General features: G+C 33.8%; 1 protein-coding gene across 8 annotated transcripts in view; it reads left to right on the top strand.

The window, feature by feature from the left end:
• Positions 1-20,653, top strand: part of CACNA2D1 (calcium voltage-gated channel auxiliary subunit alpha2delta 1) — a 501,837-nt gene that overhangs the window by 298,983 nt on the left and 182,201 nt on the right. For all 8 annotated transcript variants that reach the window (XM_050782803.1, XM_050782805.1, XM_050782801.1 and 5 more), the window contains exon 5: positions 10,925-10,966. In XM_050782803.1, the coding sequence (XP_050638760.1) occupies positions 10,925-10,966 (42 nt within the window). The remainder of the gene's footprint in view (positions 1-10,924; positions 10,967-20,653) is intronic.

The raw sequence follows: 20,653 nt of genomic DNA, 5'->3' as shown, positions 1-20,653 counted from the left end.
TTCTCAATATTCCTTTTTCTTTTTTTTTTTTCTTTCTTTCTTTTTTTTTTTTTTTTTTTTTTTTTTTTTTTTTTTTTTGAGACAAAGTCTCGCTTTGTCACCCAGGCTGGAGTGCAGTGGCCAGATCTCAGCTCACTGCAAGCTCCGTCTCCCGGGTTTACGCCATTCTCTTGCCTCAGCCTCCCGAGTAGCCGGGACTACAGGCGCCCGCCACCTCGCCTGGCTCGTCTTTTTTTTTATTTTTTAGTAGAGACGGGGTTTCACCGTGTTAGCCAGGATGGTCTCGATCTCGATCTCCTGACCTCGTGATCCACTCGTCTCGGCCTCCCAAAGTGCTGGGATTACAGGCTTGAGCCACCGCTCCCGGCCATATTCCTTTTTCTAGTAGGGAGGAACATCCCTTGTTTCATATCCTGACTTTTTTTTTTTTTTTTTTTCTGACTATGCCCCATCATTTAGACTTCTTAGTTTTTTGTCTTATATGTAAAATCATCTAGTTTTGAAACTTATAAATCTCTTTTCTACTTTAATAAGCCTTACTTTTAAGTCTATTGCCTTATAGGAACATAATGCAGTATCCAAGCTGAACAGTGATATATTTGTTTTAGCTGTTACCACTTTCACACAATAGTGATGTCAGCATAAATTAATAATTATTCTATTTGATTATTGTTGTTAATCTCTTGCTGTGCCTAATATATAAATTAAACCTTGTAAGTTTGTATAACATAGGAATATTATCTATATCTGCAGTGTCAGGCCTTTACTGGAACGTGTTGGAAGTTTCTCCTGGAGATGAGCAAGGAGTACTGTATATATGTGACTGTTTATTTCATAAGTGACACATAATAAATGTCCCTGTACTACCCTTTCTTTCCTATCCTACATATCCCTGTAAGCCCGATGAAAGATGAATGAAATTGATGTAGTGATTACCAACCAAATGTTCTTCGAGGCTCTGATTCTGAACAGATTATTTTAAACTAAGTTATTCATTGACTATAATGTTAATCCTCATATTTTGTTTTAGTTGGATACTAATCTGGAGTTGATAGTCATTAATCTGGAAAGGAAAGGCTAATATTACCATTGGACAGATTAACAACTCTCTTGCTAAGACATCATATATTATGATCAAGTACTGCTGACCTTGATCGCGAGTCAAGAAGATCTGTGGGGTGTCTGAGTCAATAGGAAGAAACATAAGAAATGAAATATTTTGGAGGATTAAATTTTAATGCTTTAGATGATTATATCTGAAGCTTCATTGGAGTTACAGATTAAAAGAGGTTAAAGCCAGTTCCACAGCATTATGAATGTGTTTGTTCAGTTCTGGAATGAGGTTCCTGGGAGATTTGGTGCCTGAGGAAAATAATGTATTTACCTTCTCATATTCTACCTTTGCTCTTCTCATAGAGTTTAAATAATATATTTATTGATATCGTTTGGAGCACCAAAATAGCTTACAGGCAGACTCCTATTAAAGTTTATCAGATGAAGAAATAAATTGATATAGCTCTTAATGTTTAATAGGAATTGATCTCCTTTGAAGTTCAAGAGCCAACGAACTCTGAAATCAGTCTACTTGGAATTTCTCCTTGATTTCCTGTAAGAGTGAAAGTAGCCTACCTTTTAACTTATTTGAGCTTTTGTAAAGCTCTATACTTTTTTTCGACTGTGATGCATTATGTGTATGTGTGCAGGGGTGTGTGTGTGTGTGTTATTTAGAATTTCTAATAGCTTCCTTTTTCTATTTATTTATTTATTTGTTTATTTATTTATTTATATAGAGATGGGAGTCTTGCTGTCACCCAGGCTGGAGTGCAGTGGCGCTATCTTGGCTCACTACAACCTCTGCCCCTGGGATCAAGTGATTCTGCTGCCTCAGCCTCCCAAGTAGCTGGGATTACAGGTGTGTGCCACCACACCCAACTAATTTTTGTAGTTTTAGTAGAGACAGGGTTTCACCTTGATGGCCAGGCTGGTCTTGAACTCCTGACCTCAGGTGATCTGCCCCCCTCGGCCTCCCAGAGTGCTGGGATTATAGGACTGAGTCACAGCACCTGGCCAAATTTCTAATAGTTGCTCATAGGCCTGTCATATTCATTTACTCATTTATCAGCCCTTTCAATAGCACTTCATACAGCATTCCAGACACTGCTAGCATTGAGTATACACACAATAGAACATTGTCTCTACTCAAATTGTAGTAGCTTAATCTTCTTACCTTTAAAATATATATATATACTTATGTAGAAGCAATGAGCAGTTCCTTTTAGTGAAGGTCATGACTGTTTCTTTCCTCTAGGGAGATATTTCCATTTGTGTCACCAGCATGATAGTACAGCTCTGGGCTGTAGTACATGAGTATCTTTGCAGTTAGGTTATTAAACATAATAAAGACACATGGATCTATTATGTTTCACTGTGACTACTTCTCTTAGATGTCTTTGGCTTGTAGATTGGTTAATGTGCTGGACAACTTATGAAGTGATACTTTAATTTACAGGCACCATAATGGCAACTTAAAAGAATAAGCAGACTAAAATATTACAATTAAGCAATTGAAAATACCTCATGAAGAAATGTAAAGTGATATGTGGTAAAAGTAACAGAAGCAAGCTTACAAAAGGCCAAAATTATTTTCTAGTTTTGTTGTTCTTCCAGTAAGCTAAATAATAATAATTTTAAATTTATATTTTAATATAGATTATAAGACAAAGTTAAAAGAATAGATAAAATTAATGAATGTGTCTCAAAGATTAACTATTAGGTAAACTATTTGGAGTTTACCTAATACATATGGGTATATATATGTGTATATATATACCTAGTACATATAGGTATATATATGTATGTGTGTATATATAATTGTGTGTGTATAATATATATATACAGAATGTGTGTGTGTGTGTATATATAAAATTTATATGTGTACTTTATATATACATATATGCATATACATATACATAATTCACTGTCTCTAAGATGTAGGTCCTGCCTGCAGGAGGTATAAGTATTTGATTAGGGATAAGAAGACTCAGTTTAACTGTTGCTAGTCTTAGCTTTTCAATACATAAAGTTGACATTGAAAATATTTAACTCACTGGGTTACCTTTAGTAATCAGGGTCTCAAAAAACATGTGTTTAGGTTTCTAACCTAAATCAGGCTGAGTATGTGTACAAAGCTCAATGCTTATTTATTCTTATGAAAGAATGCTGAAAATTCAAAGAAGGAACAGATTATGTTTCAATATAATCCATACATTGTTGAATCGCACTAGCAAAATCATTTTACTTCAACGTTTTTAAATAAAACTCTGATATTCAAGCGTACAATCAAAATGTAGACTTATTTGATTTTTATGCAACTAATTTTAAAGGCTAGTGAAGAGTTGATGTAAAAAATGATCCATCATTTAAAAAATGGTAATGATTACTGGTATATGACTTATAAAATATTAAGTTTGCAGTAGGTGATTTTTGACCTATAGTTCATTAGAGAAATGTTAGAAAAATATTAAAATGGTTTGTATTTATATAGGAGCTAAGGAAACATTGAACTTGGCTTCTTTGATGTATTTTCTTAACCTTCTGCTAGAATTTTAAATTTTAGGTGAAAAATATTTCATGCCAGAACACATCTGAGTTTTTATTCCACAAATTCTCTTAGTTGCATTTTGCAAATTACCTGAATGTGTTTAAATAAAAGATGGATACACAGGGGAGAAAAAGGGGATGAAGAAGAAATTGAATTCTTAATGAATCAGCAGGACACAGATTTAGGAGTTAGTTCTAGAACACTGAAATTCTCATAAAGTTACAAATAAAAATTAAACTTTAAGCAAATAATACTGTTAGTAATAGAAAATCAGATTCGAAGAAAATATTTTGGAAAGTACGTTATTAGTATCAGTACTATCGAATGTGTTAGAAACCAAATTCTTACTAGCTTAAGAAAATTAAATGATTTGTCCTATAACCATGAAGCCAACAGATGAAGGAAGCCTCAAGGATTCAGGCTGTAACCGGCTCAACTTGTACGACTATAACTATGCCTAGACCTATTACACCCAAAGAAATAGAGAGATGGAATACAGTTATTGAATATATTTAGGTACTTGTTAATTTCTGTCATCAGAGAAGTGGGGTGATGTGATTTACTAGCCAGACAGAATCACATGATTAGATTGGGTGAATAAACAGTTTCTGAAAAGCTGTAGGATTTCTGAATAGAAAAACATTTTACCAAACAATGCTACATGTTTGTTACAGTTTTGAAAACATATAAACTCCTGATTTACTGGTGTGTAATTTTCTCCAGCAAGATTGGGCAGTTTGAATGTTGGGATGGACAAGCAAACTTTTAGGTTAATACAAGCTGAAAGTTTCTGTAGGCAGTAATGAATGATGATTGATATGTGCAGGTGTACACGTAGATACGGAAGAGTACGGAATCACACAGGTCTGGAGCATAGTAACACATTTGGTGGACAGGATGCATATAAGCCCTTTCCACTCCAATTAATTACCATTTGCATTAGGCTTTGTTATAAATCATCTCATTTGGTGTATCAGATTAAAAAGCATAACAACAACTAGTAATTTTATTTCTTCTCCACTCTGCTATGTGGAATCTTTGAAGATAATACTTTAAATAGACACATTGCATCCTAACTGATCTAAGAAAATAAAATTATAATTTACATTACTTCATGTATAAGTAGGTATTAACTAAAGTTAATAGATAAATTCTGTGGATGTATATTCCTGATATTTTTCATATATATAAAGTAGTTAACAATTATGGGGCATACATTGTATGCCATGCACTGTACTTAACACTTTAAATCAATTATCTTATTGTCTCTTGTCACATAATATGAATTCAGGTTTATCATGTCTTCAGTTCAGTTATATGGTAACACTGATCTCTAGATGGACCTGTGCCCATTTTTATTTTTTCTTTTCATCCTCTAAATTATGTGCTTTCTCAATATGTTCATGTTTTCCAAACTTCAAACAAATATAATGACAGGTAAAAAATACTTTTTTTCCTGGACCACTGTCTTAAAAGTGATTCACTCACATTCATGTCCCTCCTTGCCACTGACACGCACACACAGCCACACACACATACATGTTCCTAAGTTCTTTTATTCACACAGTGTTACAGTGCTGTTGATTGAACTCATCCCATGTACAACAGTTGATATGGACAAAATAGCAGTGGTTGGTAAGTCAAATTGCTACAAATGTATTTCCAGAAAATTTGAGTTATAAATGATTTTAGTTAAACAGTGTAGATGTTGGCCGGCATGAATCATTAATGTAACTTATTTTTAATGAAGTGTCTTTACAATGTTTAACCAATTGACTTCATATTTGGAACTCAGGAGTGATAAAAATGACAATAAGATTGCAATATTTTGTAAAAGTGACTTTAGCAGACAGGACAGTTGCCCAAAATTTGTCAGGCTGTGAATCATGTGCAGAGCTGAGTATAACCAAGAAAAGAGAATTCGTAGATTGGACAGGAAGTTAGTCTCTATTTGAATTTTGAATGTGTCATATATTTTAATTGTTGACTATAAAATCTTAATTTTCAGTTGCAATATTTAAGCCTTTTTCCTGGCAACATCTTAGTTCCATGGGGAAGTTTTGCATGTCTGCCTCAGATTTTTAACATAAACTATTCATCAGAGGCCCACATTTGTGGGCAAGTGGCATGCAAGGAGCTGTCACTCACAATGCACGTTTTTAAGATGGAAAGGCCTATTTTGCTCAGTTTTAATTTTTGGCTCCCAATAGACAATGTGGTACTAAAGTAATTTATCTCTCAACTTGCTAGGGGATGTTTTAAATTTCAGTAAGCAGCAGTATTAGCATGGACCATTTGGGCCAATTTGTTTCAAGGAGATAATAAATAACTAAACTGCATGGTTAAAAAATCAGAAACAAAACAATTTGTTCTTGTCATCTGGTGGTGCTTAAATTATGAAAAATAGCTCTCCAAAGGCTTAATCCCTGAATCTAGTTTGAGGCTGTTGCTGACTTTATTCTGTCATACTGCACATAATGCCTTGAAATCCACTGAAAACCTGTGTGTTTGAGTGTGAAATACCTTCCAACATGCTGTTGTTTAATAATTTGCATAAAGACATTTAGGCTGAAGGATAATAGAGAAACAAGATTACTCTGTCATTTGTGCCTATGGTAATTAGTTTATATGCCATAGTTTTAATTAAAGTATTAAATGATACTGGTATAACAGTACTTTCTGGAGAAGGGACCGAGGGAATTTTTAGTAATAAGACAGAAACGCACACATGCTCAAACTGATCAACAGAGGGGCAAAGTCTTGACTATCTTAAATTCTTAATTCTCAACTATTTTGAAAACTGGAAAGTTTTAGTTTATGTGGTCATGTCATCCAATCATAATGAGATATTTTTCATATACAAGAGGTCAGCTCCTTGCCACAGACGAGTTGGAGGGTGAACACTTGCTCCCTGTGGTCAGGGTGTAGATTTGATTCATCTTTGTTTCTCCAGTACTTAGCATGGAGAAGGTTGCCAAAGCAATTGTTCAATGAGTGGGATGTGGCTCCCTCGATTGATGTTGAAGCCCGAAAATCTCCCTGTACAAAATCTAAGTGGGATAGGAACAGGACACTGGGTTAAGGGAGAAAGAATTCAGCTGAGACTTTTTCCTCTTCTCCTTTAATTTTATCCACTTAAGGCATTTAACTTTTTTTTTTTAATTTCCTCCCCTAATTTTCTATTAGCACAGAATTCATTTTAAGTAAAACTCATGTCTGTAAAAGCATCAGAACAGAATTTGGTTGATTCAGTGTGAATCGTCTTTTATTCCTAAGAATTGTCCTTTATCCCAATCCTGTTAAGATTGGTTCTGAATATATTTTGGTGACTCAGTGATTTGAAAAACTCCTAGTGAAAGACTGATTTAGTTAACATAGCTGCACATATCTTAATACATTTCTAAATGGCAAAAAGATAGCTATGAATGAATTGATATGAAAGAGAATGACTGCTTCTCCAAAATATGATTTTTCTCAAAATTATAGTTGAAATTGTTTCTGAGCCAAATAATTCTGAAACCTTCCAAACAAAAATCACAAACGAATAATTGCAATTTTTTTTTTTTTTTTTTTTTTTTGAGAATCCGACTCTGTCACCTGTGCTGGAGTGCAGTGAAGCTATCTTGGCTCACTGCAAGCTCCGCCTCCCGGGCTCACGCCGTTCTCCTGCCTCAGCCTCCTAAGCAGCCAGGACCATAGGTGCCCGCCACCACGCCCAGCCAGTTTTTTGTATTTTTTGGTAGAGACAGGGTTTCATCATGTTAACCAGGATGGTCTCAATCTCCTGACCTCGTGATCTGCCTGCCTCGACCTCCCAAAGTTCTGGGACTACAGGCGTGAGCCACCACGCCCTGCCAATTGCAATTATTTTTTTTTTTTAAATAACAAAATATGATGAACTGAGAAGTGGAAAATATTTTTATGTGGTGATATAAATTAAGTGCTCTTTGAATGTTTGGCATTTATTTTAATGTCATGTTCTGAAAAGGTGAATTTGGTTGACAGAGGAGATGCAGAGTTAGTTGCTTCAACTCATGATGCCCTGTACAAATTTATTCTTTTTAAAATTGATTAAGTGAGCTTTTCTGTTTCATGAAATAAGGGAATAATGAACTGTATATGCTATGAATGAAAATTTGGGGTTTGAGAAAGAAAAGCATATTTATCATATGAGGTTTATAAAAATGCTCCTAAGCCAAAAGCAATATCCCATTTTTGGGTGAAGAAGAAATTTAGTTTTAAGGTATTAGACATAATTGGTTGCATATTCCACTAAGGTCTATGTTCTCTTCTTAAAATGTGACAACCTGTCTAAGCTCGCATATTTGAGTAAATGCTTTCTCATTTTGTTGTTTTCTATAAAAAGTCAGTTTTGTTTTTTTCATTGATATTTTGACCATGTAAATGAATGACATATTGAGAAAGAACTCTTTTAAAATGGAAATGTCAAGCCCAGGCACGGTGGCTCATGCCTGTAATCCCAACACTTTGGGTGGCTGAGGTGCGCTGATCACTTGAGGTGAGGGGTTCAAGACCAGCCTGATCAACATGATAAAACACGATCTCTAATAATAATAATAATAATAATAATAATAGCCAGGTGTGTTGGCAAATGCCTGCAATCCCAGCTATTTGGGAGGCTGAGGCAGGAGAACTGCTTGAACCGGGGAGGCAGAATTTGCAGTGAGCCGAGATCGTGCCATTGAACTCCAGCCTGGGTGATAGAGTGAGACTCCATCTCAAAAGAAAAAAAAAAAATGAAATGTCAAATACTTAGTTATAAGAAAGGCTTATGGATGAGTATGGTTGAATATGGATGTTTGACATGCAATATAATTTTATGACTAATATATATTTGTTTCTTCAGTTTACTTAAAAACTCAGCATTTGGAATTATATGCAATTCAGAATCCAGAAAGTCTTGTACAAATTCATAATACTTAAGTAAAGTTTGCAATGCACCTTTACAATTACAGCTTTAAAAGCAACATAGAGTTTCAGAGTTGAGAGGGCTCATCATTATACCATGGATCCTCATAATACAGTTTCTGAAAGAAGAGATAAGTAACAAGTTTTGTAGAATGTTGTACACAAAAAAAGGTTAAAAAAACCATTTGGAAGTTCTCAGATAAACTTAGATATTTTTAATTCTTAATTTTACTTAATTTTAGTTTCATGCATAGCTCTTAACGGAATCAAAATACTTAGTTTATATCAACACTTAGTTTATATCAATACTGGCACTTAAAAAATCATACTTGTAACCCTTCTGACACTAGGTGAAATACTCTTAATCTTAGCCTTAATCAATAATGATTATTTATATTTTATTACTAGGAAATACATTTACTAACCATTAATTCTGGTACCATGGACCAAGTGTAATCCTACATACATAGGTTGTTTTATGCAGCTGATCTGTATCCATTATTTTACCAAAAGAGTAGGAGTTGATAGGTTTGACTTATTTTTTGCCTTTCTTGGCACAACGGTGTGTGCATATAGATATTAGTGAGCATCTGTTGAAAATGACGATGTTGACCTACTTGAAATTCAATGCAACCTCACCTTGTTTTCTGCATGTTCCCATTCCGTTAACATAAACAAGCAGATGGCAGAAAATAAAGTCTAAAATGAAGATGAACTTATTCAGTGCTTTAACTTTTCGTAGAATCCACATTTTAAATTGAAAATTGTCTCCTAAGTATAAACTGCAGAGGTACAAGCAGGATCAATAAACTAGTAATTAGGTTTGGGTCTCAGGTGGATTCAGAAGATTGTCTTGTTTTATACATGTGATGAGCTCTGCTTTTTATTTTAACTGTTATGAAACTAATGCTATAAAAAATGTTTCAGGAATTAGAATTTTTATGCATGTTAAAAATTTTAGCTACTAAATAATTCTTTTGGAAATCAATTAAATAATGTAAAATAATGTAAAACTTTTAGTTATTCTAAATGAAATTCAAACTCATCGTTTTCAGTTTCTATTATGAATCATATGTTCTGATATTTATATCATTTTTGGTTTGTTTGGTCTTCATAGAGACCTCTATATTTTATAGAGTTTCAGTCTTGTGGTATGTTTCTCAAACAAGAAGAGGCAGATTTCTGTGATAAATACACTGAGAAAACACAATGTATTTTCCTTTTGGAGATGTATAATGTACAGTCATACATTGTCTCTGTGAAGTTCTGCCGGAAAGAGACAATTTTAACTTTATTATTTTCTAAAGCCATATGATCATGGAATGCTTTTGCCTGCATAACAACCATTAATATCTTGAATAAGTAGTGATTTTTGCGGGGGAGGGGGAAAGGGACTACACTTTGAGAAGCACTAATTTAGTGAACTTTTCCCAAGTAATTTCTGTTTTAAAAATTGTGTATTATATGCTTTTAATAAAATTTTACAGCATCTATGTGTTTGGATGTTTAAGAGGCAGAGAAAAATATGTGTTCACATCGTAATGAGTTTACTACTTGAAGACATGGAAGATGAACTATATCTTCAATCAGTTTGGAATAAGACAGAAATCAGTATAAGTGGATTATTTTTACACTGCATAGAACTAGCCTCAGAGACACACAGAGTAGTAGTTTTAAATTCCTGACAGTCATTTTATTAATCCATTTCCATTTTTCCTTTGTAACATAGTTTATAGCCCTAATTTATATTTATTGTATTTAATAATCAGGAACACTGATGGCTAGCAGAGTCATCCATATATATTTACTCTTGCTAGAAAACCAATGCTAATTCACCACTTTGCTAGAATATGCGAGTGTTAGTGTGAGACGATGTGGTATTTTTTACTATCTGAATTCCCAGGTGCTCATCATTTCTTATCTGACTCTCATGAGTAAATTTCTGCCAATATTGTATAGATGCACATTTCCACAAGAATCATTGCAACACTCTATGTGTGTATATGTATATAAAAATCATGGCTTCAACAAAGTATTAAGACATGTATCTTACATGCTTCTTGAATTATCCTGTTCATTGTGTATTAATATATTGGTGTATATATGTGTTCGTGTATAATTTATTTTACTTACGAATTTTTCACTTATTTTTTCTTGACAAATGGGTCTCAGACGTACACTGGAATCTTTTTCCCAATGCAAGATGTAACATCACTGATAAACTGTTTTAATATGTTCTTAGAAAAATAGTGGCTAATCTTTATGGATCATTGTGGAATATATCGTGAAAGAAAGATTACAAGGAGTTTATTTTAAATATGCACAAAATGTATTCAATGTTTGATACAGTATTGTTTTTATTAAAATCAATAAAGCATTCTCTTTTTTTTGTAGAGCAATGAAGTTGTCTACTACAATGCAAAGGATGATCTCGATGTAAGTATTAAATATTTTACATTAAATTCCAAGAAAATTAATTATAGTAAAATCATTGGTCTTATAGAATAAATTGAGGTAGCAGGTTTAGTTTTTAAGACAATGTTAGATTGCATGAGCAAAATACTGCTTAGATACAAGATAATGAAGAACTTTTGTGATTTTTAACAACTTATTCTTGACATCTTCCTAAGTAAAAATTCCTTGTGTGTCTCTGGATCTGAACCCTCACTGCACTGTTTCCAGACCACAGTCCACTGTACCAACTGTGATACTCTGGACTCCATTAGCAATACTGAAAATAGCTATCAAATCCCATCTATCTATGTATCCTGGCTCCTGTCACCAGGGTTACCACGCCTATCTGCTTTGACTTGAACTTTGCACACCAGGGATAACCATTTACTTCAACTGCAATATGAATGACACCCCAGAAGCTGTGCAACAACCTGCCCTGCTTGTACAGTCTGAAACAAAGTAGTTGCTCTATATGACTTTTTAAATAAATGACTCTAATGTGCATATTTAAATGACTTAAAACATGGATTATTTTAGTGCTAATCAGTTACTTCTAATATTGCTACATTTGGATAGACATTGAGGACATGTTTTATTACTTAGTTACGGTGAAAACGTTTTCAAAGTTATCTAATAAAAGTTACACTTAATTTTTTAAAATTCTTGTGTTTGACTCTTAAATCAAAAAATGCCTATGTACATTTATTTTTTAAGACAAAATATTTGTTAAGGTCATCCTATATTTTAGTTATTTTAAGAGCTTGGGGTATTTTAGTAAACATAGCAAACAAATATAATAAAAGTGTTGCATGTGTTTCACACATTTCTCATCCGAATCCAAATAATTGTATTTATATACTATTATATGGTATTTTCTTCCAGCTATTTAAAAGAAGAAAATGAAAAAAAATATATAAAACAAGTCTATCTGGTCTTCAAAAAATGAGAAAACATGTAATGGCTTGATAATGTCACAGTTTCCCAAATTATAACAAATTATACCACCACCATCTCAAACCATACTACTAACCACTTTACACAACATACTTTACTTAGCTCCTACAACAATACTGTGAATGAAGAAGGTTTTATTTTCTCCGATTTATAGTTGAAGAGCTAAGAGTGTTGTGAAAAGTATTTTTTTTCCCTCTGGACATAGGTGGTATTCCAGTGACATCTTTCCTCTTATCATGATTTTATATATTATTTTAATGACGTAGGAGGCTTATAAAGTACAAACTGTCAACTAAAACAAAATGTTTTAATGGTTTATTGATATCAAAATAAATACCATTTTTGAAGAGATGTTTAGTTTCACCATTATAACTAGCACTAGATATTTTTAAACTTATTTAAAAATAGACGCAAAATCTTCGTCAACCTTCCTGGTACATAAATTGCAACATTTATTTAATATTTAATTTGTAAAGCAATGACAAAGACTTATAATAAAGTGAATGGCATTGACATGCATTCCTCCAATTAAAGATTGCATAAAGATACTGAAACCAATACTTCAAATACGTATTTTTTTCTCTAAACTAATTAAGTTACATTTATATGTCAAACAGTTTTATTTAGGTTTGCTCATTATTTAGAAAATAATTTTTATTTTACATTGAAAGTGGTCATTTTCCTTTGTTCAAGATTTTAACAATTATATGTAAAATGTCAATATGACTTTGTAGTAACTATCACTGCAGTTTCAATCAATGCTTCAAAGTTGCCCATTTGAGCATATATGTCCACTACAAGTGGAAAAGTGCACGTGTTACTATTTGTAATACTTGAGTTGTTCTAATATGGTTACATAGTTTGCCTTCACTGATGTTCATTGAAATATTAAAATCAAACTCTCTTGAGAGAGAAAAAAAATGTGTAAGTGAACTTATTAAACTTGCCCTGTTTTTTTCCATTTTCTCATCTAAAAAAAATAGTATCTAATACTACCGTGGGTTATATATTTATGCTTATGAAAAGGATTCTGTCTCTCTTTTCTGCCATGAGGTGAAATTTAGCAAATTAAATCAAAGCCGCATAAATAGTAAAATGTGCACATTTAAATTTAAAACTTAAAAAAGTGATGGTCAGCATTTGGAGAAAACTCAATTTCTTTATATACAAACAATAACATTATCAGAATAATTCGCAAAAAGTGTTGTTTCGTGCAAAGTGAACTACAATAGGAATCAGAATAATTCATGCCCTAATCCAGCCCTAAAATTATAGTCACCCTAGGGCTATCAAAATTTGAACTGTTATTCTCTCATCTAAGACATGATACAGATGAATAGGTGATCCATAAAGTTCATTTCAGTTCTGGATATTCTTAGATTCTAATGAAAATATATACTTATATATAAAGAATATACTTAAATGGATAAAGAATATGATCACATTATAGAATGTAATAGTCAAAAGGAGGGAAGAAAATGACATTCATTACTCTTACCCTACTATAAGCATGTTGTTTTTTTGGTACATTTTTAAGATTTTCTCATGAACATATATGTTTTTTTATTGGCATGATTCTTTTTGTTGTTGTTGTTGTTGTTTTTGTTTGTTTGTTTTTTGAGACAGTCTCACTCTGTCGCCCAGCCTGGAGTACAGTGGCGTGATCTCGGCTCACTGCAAGCTCCGCCTCCCAGGTTCACCCCATTGTCCTGCCTCAGTCTCCCAGGTGGCTGGGACTACAGGCGCCCGCCACCACACCCAGCTAATTTTTTGTATTTTTAGTAGAGACGGGGTTTCACCGTGTTAGCCAGGATGTTCTCGATTTCCTGACGTCGTGATCTGCCCACCTCAGCCTCCCAAAGTGCTGGGATTACAGGCATGAGCCACCGCAGCCAGCCCTGTATGATTCTTTAAGTACACAAGTTATTAAGTGGCATAATCATTTTTTATCTTGTGAAATAGTTGGATCATTCTTTTGAGTTGATATAACACGATTCAATTAACCCCACTTCTATCTTGGAGGTTAATTTTCCTTTGTGAGTATTCACATGAATATCAATACATCTTTACACATAAACATTTTTCTTCAACGTTTTAAACTTATTTTTAGGATAGATTCCCAAAAGTGGGAATTTTTGACATTTTAATGAATTTTGATACATAGTGTAATGTCACTTACAAAAAGGACTGGACCAAGTTCTACTACCATTAATGTACAGAGACATTATTTCCTCATAGGCTGCTGAGCATTATATTAAAAGATAATCTAACACATTGAAATAGTTTTTCACTGTTTTGATTACTTATCTTCCAGTATTCAGATTTTGCCCCGAACATGGGAAGCCCACGTTTTTTCAGGCTCATTGACTTGTAAAAGTTTCTGAGCCAAAGTGAGGTTGTTTACATATCTGTGAAATCTGTACATTAATGTGCATTTCTTAATACTGGGTAAAATATTATTTTACACAAACAAATCTGAATATTGCTGATATATGTAAGCACTATGTAAATATTTATTGCATTTGGCCATATTTATGGCTGTCATTGCTCACGTAAAGCAAGAATATAATTTGTTAAGAGAAAGCATGGAAGGAATTACATGAGGAAATATAATTTTACTTGTAGAAGGCTTTATAAAATAAAAATACCAATAAATTATCATGTCAAATCAACCTGAATGTGAAATACAAAGTTAATCCTTGTGACATAATTCAGTTTTCGGTATTTGGAATATTTCATGTGAATTTTTCTCAGAATTTGTAAGAACTATATGATAATTTATTGTATACTAAAAATTTTTCATTGGACAAGCTCAAAGTGCTTTAGAATATATTGCTAATGCTCTTATAAGATCTTAAACATTGAATCAAACTGAATTATGTTGTATTTATTAGTATATCAGTTAGTCTGTTTGAGAGATAACTAAAGTAAAAATGGCCAAAATTAGACAGAAGTTGATTCCTCTCTAGGAACGTTCTGGATACATTGGCTAATATGGCAACTCCCTGTCTTTCCAGGCTTCCAGGTTCTTCTCCCCTATTCTCTACTTTCCACATTGTAGCTGCTCCATGTTGTGCTCCAAGATCGATGTTCCAATATCCGTGATTCTTTTGATGTTCTAGATTAGAGGAGAGAGGCAAGTGACATGGGAGCCACACCCTTTGCCTTTAGGGGCATGTCTCAGAGTTTGCATACATCACTTCTATCTGTGCCCATTGTCAACAACTTAGTGACCAGCCTCGAATGGTTGCAAGAGGATATGGAGTACTTTTTTCTCCCAACCCTTGACCCATGTGTATATACCCAACTAACACGTAGAGTTATATTACTAAAGAGAGAAGGGAGAGGATAGTAGTTGAGAAGAAGGTCATTAATTAGCAGTTTCTGCACATATCTTGAATTTGTTCTTCTTGACATGTTAAAGTTAGTGCAAACACTCCACTCATTCATCTGAGTGACTGTTATCTTTTAAATATAATCAAACCCTTTGTGGGAGATAATTCTTTTATAGTAAAATGAATATAAAATTAGGTTCTGTACTGAGATTTTTCTAATATCTTCTAATGTATTTTGATAACTAATGATCAAATTGTTTTCTGCAATAGAAATATTTACTATCTTACAGTGAAAGTTAAGAACTGTAAGTACATGTTGCACTTTGATATTCTAGTTAACGATTTTCAGTGTTTACATTTTTTAAAAAAGATTGTTACCTATCTCATGAAGTTAAACTCCTACGGATGATGAAATTTACTCACCCTCACCAAAAGTTTTGCAATAGGGGGTAGATTTAATTGGATCTTTTATTTACAACTTTATATATGCATTGCTTGGTATTTTATATACTAGGTGTTTACAAATCATAATGTCATCACATTGTTTTTGTTTGAATTTGGCTACTATCACTGTTCTTGGCTCTCACTTTTCTACATACTAGTTTAGCTATGTATTTTTATTGTTCAAATTCTACAATGTCATATTCCTCATTAAAAATGTGTCATTTGAGAGTATAAAATGTAATTTTACAATCTCATATATCTACATCAACTATCTAATAAAACAATGCGGCTAATTGGCATACTAACTGCTGAGATAACATTATTAATAAATTTAATCCTCAGTATGTTTCAATGGGGATTAATATCTGAGGGCTGTTGAAATAAATTATGGAGAAATTAAATTTACCCAAGTTTATTTGTATAAAGAATGATTCGTGAATCAAGCAGTAATCAAAACTAGGAGAGAGCCCCACCCAGGCAGTATTTATAGACAGACAAAGGAAGTGATGTACAGAAACAGCTTGATTGGTTATAGCTGGACATTTACCTTACTTGGGCATGATGTAGCATTTGCCCTCTGTGGATATAATCTGATCACTGGGCAGCCTGTGATTGGCTGAAACTCAGCTGCTATGATTAGCTGAAGCTCAGCTATTAGTTACAAGAATATACTTTAAAAGTAGGTTGCAGTTTGTTAACATACTAAGTTAGGTTGCAGTTCACTACATAGAAATTCAAAATATAAAATAAATACATAAATATATGTATACTTATATAAAAAATATATGTATAATATGCATATATGCATAATGTATAAAAATATACATATATAATATGTATATAGAAATACAAAATACAAAATAATATTATAACCCTAGAACAAATTTAACTTAAAAGAGCTGGCTGGGCGCGGTGGCTCACATCTGTAATCCCAGCACTTTTGGGAGGCTGAGGTGGGCAGATCATGAGGTCAGGAGATTGAGACCATCCTGGCTAACACGGTGAAACCCTGTCTCTACTAAAAAAAAAAAATTAAAAAAAAATTTTTGGCTACTCGGGAGGCTGAGGCAGAAGAGTGTGAACCCAGGAGGCGGAGCTTGCAGTCACGCCACTGCGCTCCAGCCTGGGTAACAGAGCGAGACTCCCTCTCCCCCACGCCCCCCCAAAAACAAAGTGCTAAATAAAGTTTCTATTTTAAATGTTATACCTCCTGGGTATAACTAAAAGATTATAAATGCTGAGGCTCTGGTTATTATTTTTAACTTTTTCACCAGTTCCGCTGGAGATGATTCGTTTTCCAACTCTTAAGACTGGTGGATTAGTGATCATTTCCAGTATTTCCTAGTAGTCACATCAATCATTTCCTTTCACTGCTCTAATACAATCATCTAAGTTTAGACATTGGTCTCAAATATGTTCTTAAGAGCTATTGAAATTATCTCATTTTATGATTATAAATTTTAAATATACATTTAATTATGATACATTATTATATACATTTATAAACATTATATTCATATATCTTTTTCCATTGCCAAGATCTTTATCACTTATTACTGACTCTCTTTTTGGTTTTTAATACTCTGCAGAAACTTTACCAGAAACTTTCCTAAGTGGAACATACAATGTTTGGCAGTGAAATGAAAGTTTTTCCTTCTTGAAGGCACAGCCAATCTTTGTGAATTATTATCTTGAGGTCCCTCCTTAAGAGTGTAAGTTCCCAGAGAGCAGCTCTTACACATTTATAGCAGCTGACATGACTCTTACAATATCGCGTACACATTGTAATCACTCAAACTTTCTTTCCCAGTAAATCTAAGTTATTTCACACAACTGTAAAAGGAATGTTCTTAAGTATAGTTTAAGAACACGTCATAATCATATTCCAGACTTACTTCCCCATTTTTGTTCCCCATACTTTCTATTTTTTTTCATACTTTCATTTTTAGACCCTTTCCCTGCTACCCCCAACCTTAGCCCAGACCTGTGTAGGTCTATAATCTAGAGGATTGACAATGAAATACATACCTTGAAGAAAATGCTTGCCCTACTGTTGACCAGTGACGGGACCACATGTTTTATATCATTGTCACTTCCGTAGTTACAAATATGACAGCACGTACTTGGGGAAAAAAAAATCTGTACCATCAGACTACTTCCCAGTCTTGAGACTAGATAGGCCTTTCTTCATTTAAGACTAATAAAATAAATTCTAGTCAATGGAGAAATCCATGAGAGATTCAGTAACGGTAAAGTAAGTATTAGAGACACAGAGGAAAATTTTTCTCTAAGATAGTATTACTTCAGATGTGTCAGGCAGAAAGGCAAACAACATTTAATATATGCTTACTGTCCCCAGAGAAAGGCCCAATCAATGATCTATAAAAAGTAGACTAAAACCATCAAAACGAAAACCACTGAAACAAAATTCTCATTGGAGAAATTAACAAATTTGACAATGTGAATTATTTATCAATAATCCTCAGAATAAGTTTGAGAAGTACTCTTCGAGTGCCGGAAAAGTAAAAAAAAATGTGGGAACAAAGTTAATAAATATGAAGGTCAGAATTCATAGGTGTATTCATAAGTCCTGTCTTCCCAGAGATCAAGTCAAAGCACAGGTATCAGATATAATCATCAAGGATTTAATGGAAGAAAACATTCAGGTCTGCCAAGAAATCTGTATATAATTGTAGGTCTGGAAGGCCTGCAGTGATTCAGACAAAGATTTTTAAAAGTCAAGAACATTTATACCAAAAACTTGCTCAAGGATATTCAAGAGGAGATTTCTAGTAGGCTGCTAAGTATTTAGTTTGGTTGCTTAGGAGAGTGGCCTAGAATAGAGTTTTATGTTTAGCTTATGAGGGGAATTTGAAAACAAGTGGCTGAAATTCCCTGAGCAAGTGTGAAGTTACATATATAGCAAGGCCAGATTCATCTACAGATAAATTTTGGCATGCTTATACAAAGTTAAAAACAAAATGAATTTGAATACCTTTGGATATAACATATTCTCCAGCATGCTGTAATACCAGTACTCGTTAGTGTCTTTCTTTCAGCCTGCTTCACACATCTACACAACATTAAAAAAAAATTACCTTAAGACAGTACAAGATAGACTCCTCAGAACACCAGCATTTAGGGGAATGTGGGGGCAGGGGAGGGGAGTATGGGATATGAGTAGTTAGAGATGAAGTAGTAGCAGCCTTCATAATAGAAGTAAATCATACAGAGAAGGTCATGAGATTAGTACCTGTTGGCATCAGGACGAAATTTGGAATTTCTTGATTTCTACTGTTCTTTTGTGTTTATTAGGCTGGTGTAGCACCAGGTTCACGTTTATATAGAAAGAAGGATACATTCGAGTGTAATCTATTGATTTTGTTCATTATAATGATGATGCATGGCCTCAAAGGTAAAGCAAGTATTTAAAGTTTATCAATGCTTCCTTTAGAGTGAAAGCTTTCTATTAGCTGCATCTGAATTAGTCAGCTTGTGGGGAAGTTTAAGCTCCTCAAGGACTCTGGTATAAGACAATTCCAGAAGGGCATTTTATAGTTATCTACATTCCTCTACTTAGATCAATGCTATTTATATTCACCTTGTGGCTATAAAATAAATACTGACAGCCAGATTTAGTTAAAGCAGTGGCTGAAATTAAGTATAGAATTAATGTCTCCTTACGATTGGATAATATAAAAATTATGGCTCTAAATAGATTTTCCTCTTGAAACTTAAAAACACAGGTAGAGGCCAGGTGTGGTGGTGCACACCTGTAATCCCAGCCCTTCAGGAGGCTGAGGCAGGCAGAACCCATGATCTCAGGAGTTTAAGACCAGCCTGGGCAATATGGCAAAACCCCGTCTGTACAAAAAACTACTAAAATTAGCCAGACATGATGGGGTCCACCTGTAGTGCCAGCTACTTGGGAGACTGAGATGGGAGGATTGCTTGAGCCCGGGAGGTCGGGCCTGCAGTGAGCTGATATTGTGCCACTGCACTCCAGCCAGGGTGACAGTGGGACCCTGTCTCAAAAGCAAACAAAAAACCTCAGAAAACAAACAAACAAACAAAATATGCAGGTATAACTGGGATAAATTATTGGATGAGCCGTGATTCTCATGGAAGGATATAAGGCACATATGGCCTTATTCGATATTTAAGACAATCTTTCCTGTGTCCAGTTAACTTATGCCAGATAATGTTAACATGACTAATCATGTTAGTTGCCTGATCATGATACCATACAATTCTTCCAATCAAATGCTTTACTTAAAAACCCAATTTAAGTAATAACTCTCTGTTTAAGCCTTCCTTGTTTTTTTTTGTTTTGTTTTGTTTTTTTGTTTTTTTGTTTTTTTGTTTTTTTCTCTAGTCAGCAAATGGTAGTCCTTCCTATGAGCATTCTAAGCAACTTGTAATGCATTTTTTGCTTTAATGGTACAATACCTTATACGATAGAATGTGTGTACAGGATCTGGTCTTCTCTACTAAATTTTTTAGCAATTTGAGGTGGAAATAATATTTAGTTTCTTTTATAGTATACAGTAGTTGCTGAGATAATGCTTGTTAAATTTGTGTATCCATACTATTTTCATAGTGTTTATGAAGATGTGTTCACCTTTTAAAGAGGTGCTGTATTGTAAGCATGGTGGAAATGAAAATGTTAATTTTGCTTCAAGGTTACTGGAAGCAAAATTAAGATAGGAAATAGTAAAGCCAGCTTTTACTATGGATGATATTTCAATTAATGTGTAAGATAGACATTTGCTTCCTTAATTTCATCTAATGGGACTAGATGCAGATGAGAGTGGCAGTGGACACTGTTTCCTCATCTTCTCTCCTTTGTCCCTGGGGACAGCCATCAAGACTAAGAGGAGAGTTAAAACAGACAATGTAGTTTCTCCCATGTCCAAAATAAATTGAAGTTGGAGAA

The sequence above is a fragment of the Macaca thibetana genome, chromosome 3 (assembly GCF_024542745.1).
Source record: "Macaca thibetana thibetana isolate TM-01 chromosome 3, ASM2454274v1, whole genome shotgun sequence".
NCBI lineage: Eukaryota > Metazoa > Chordata > Mammalia > Primates > Cercopithecidae > Macaca > Macaca thibetana.
This window is presented reverse-complemented; position numbering and strand designations above follow the sequence as displayed.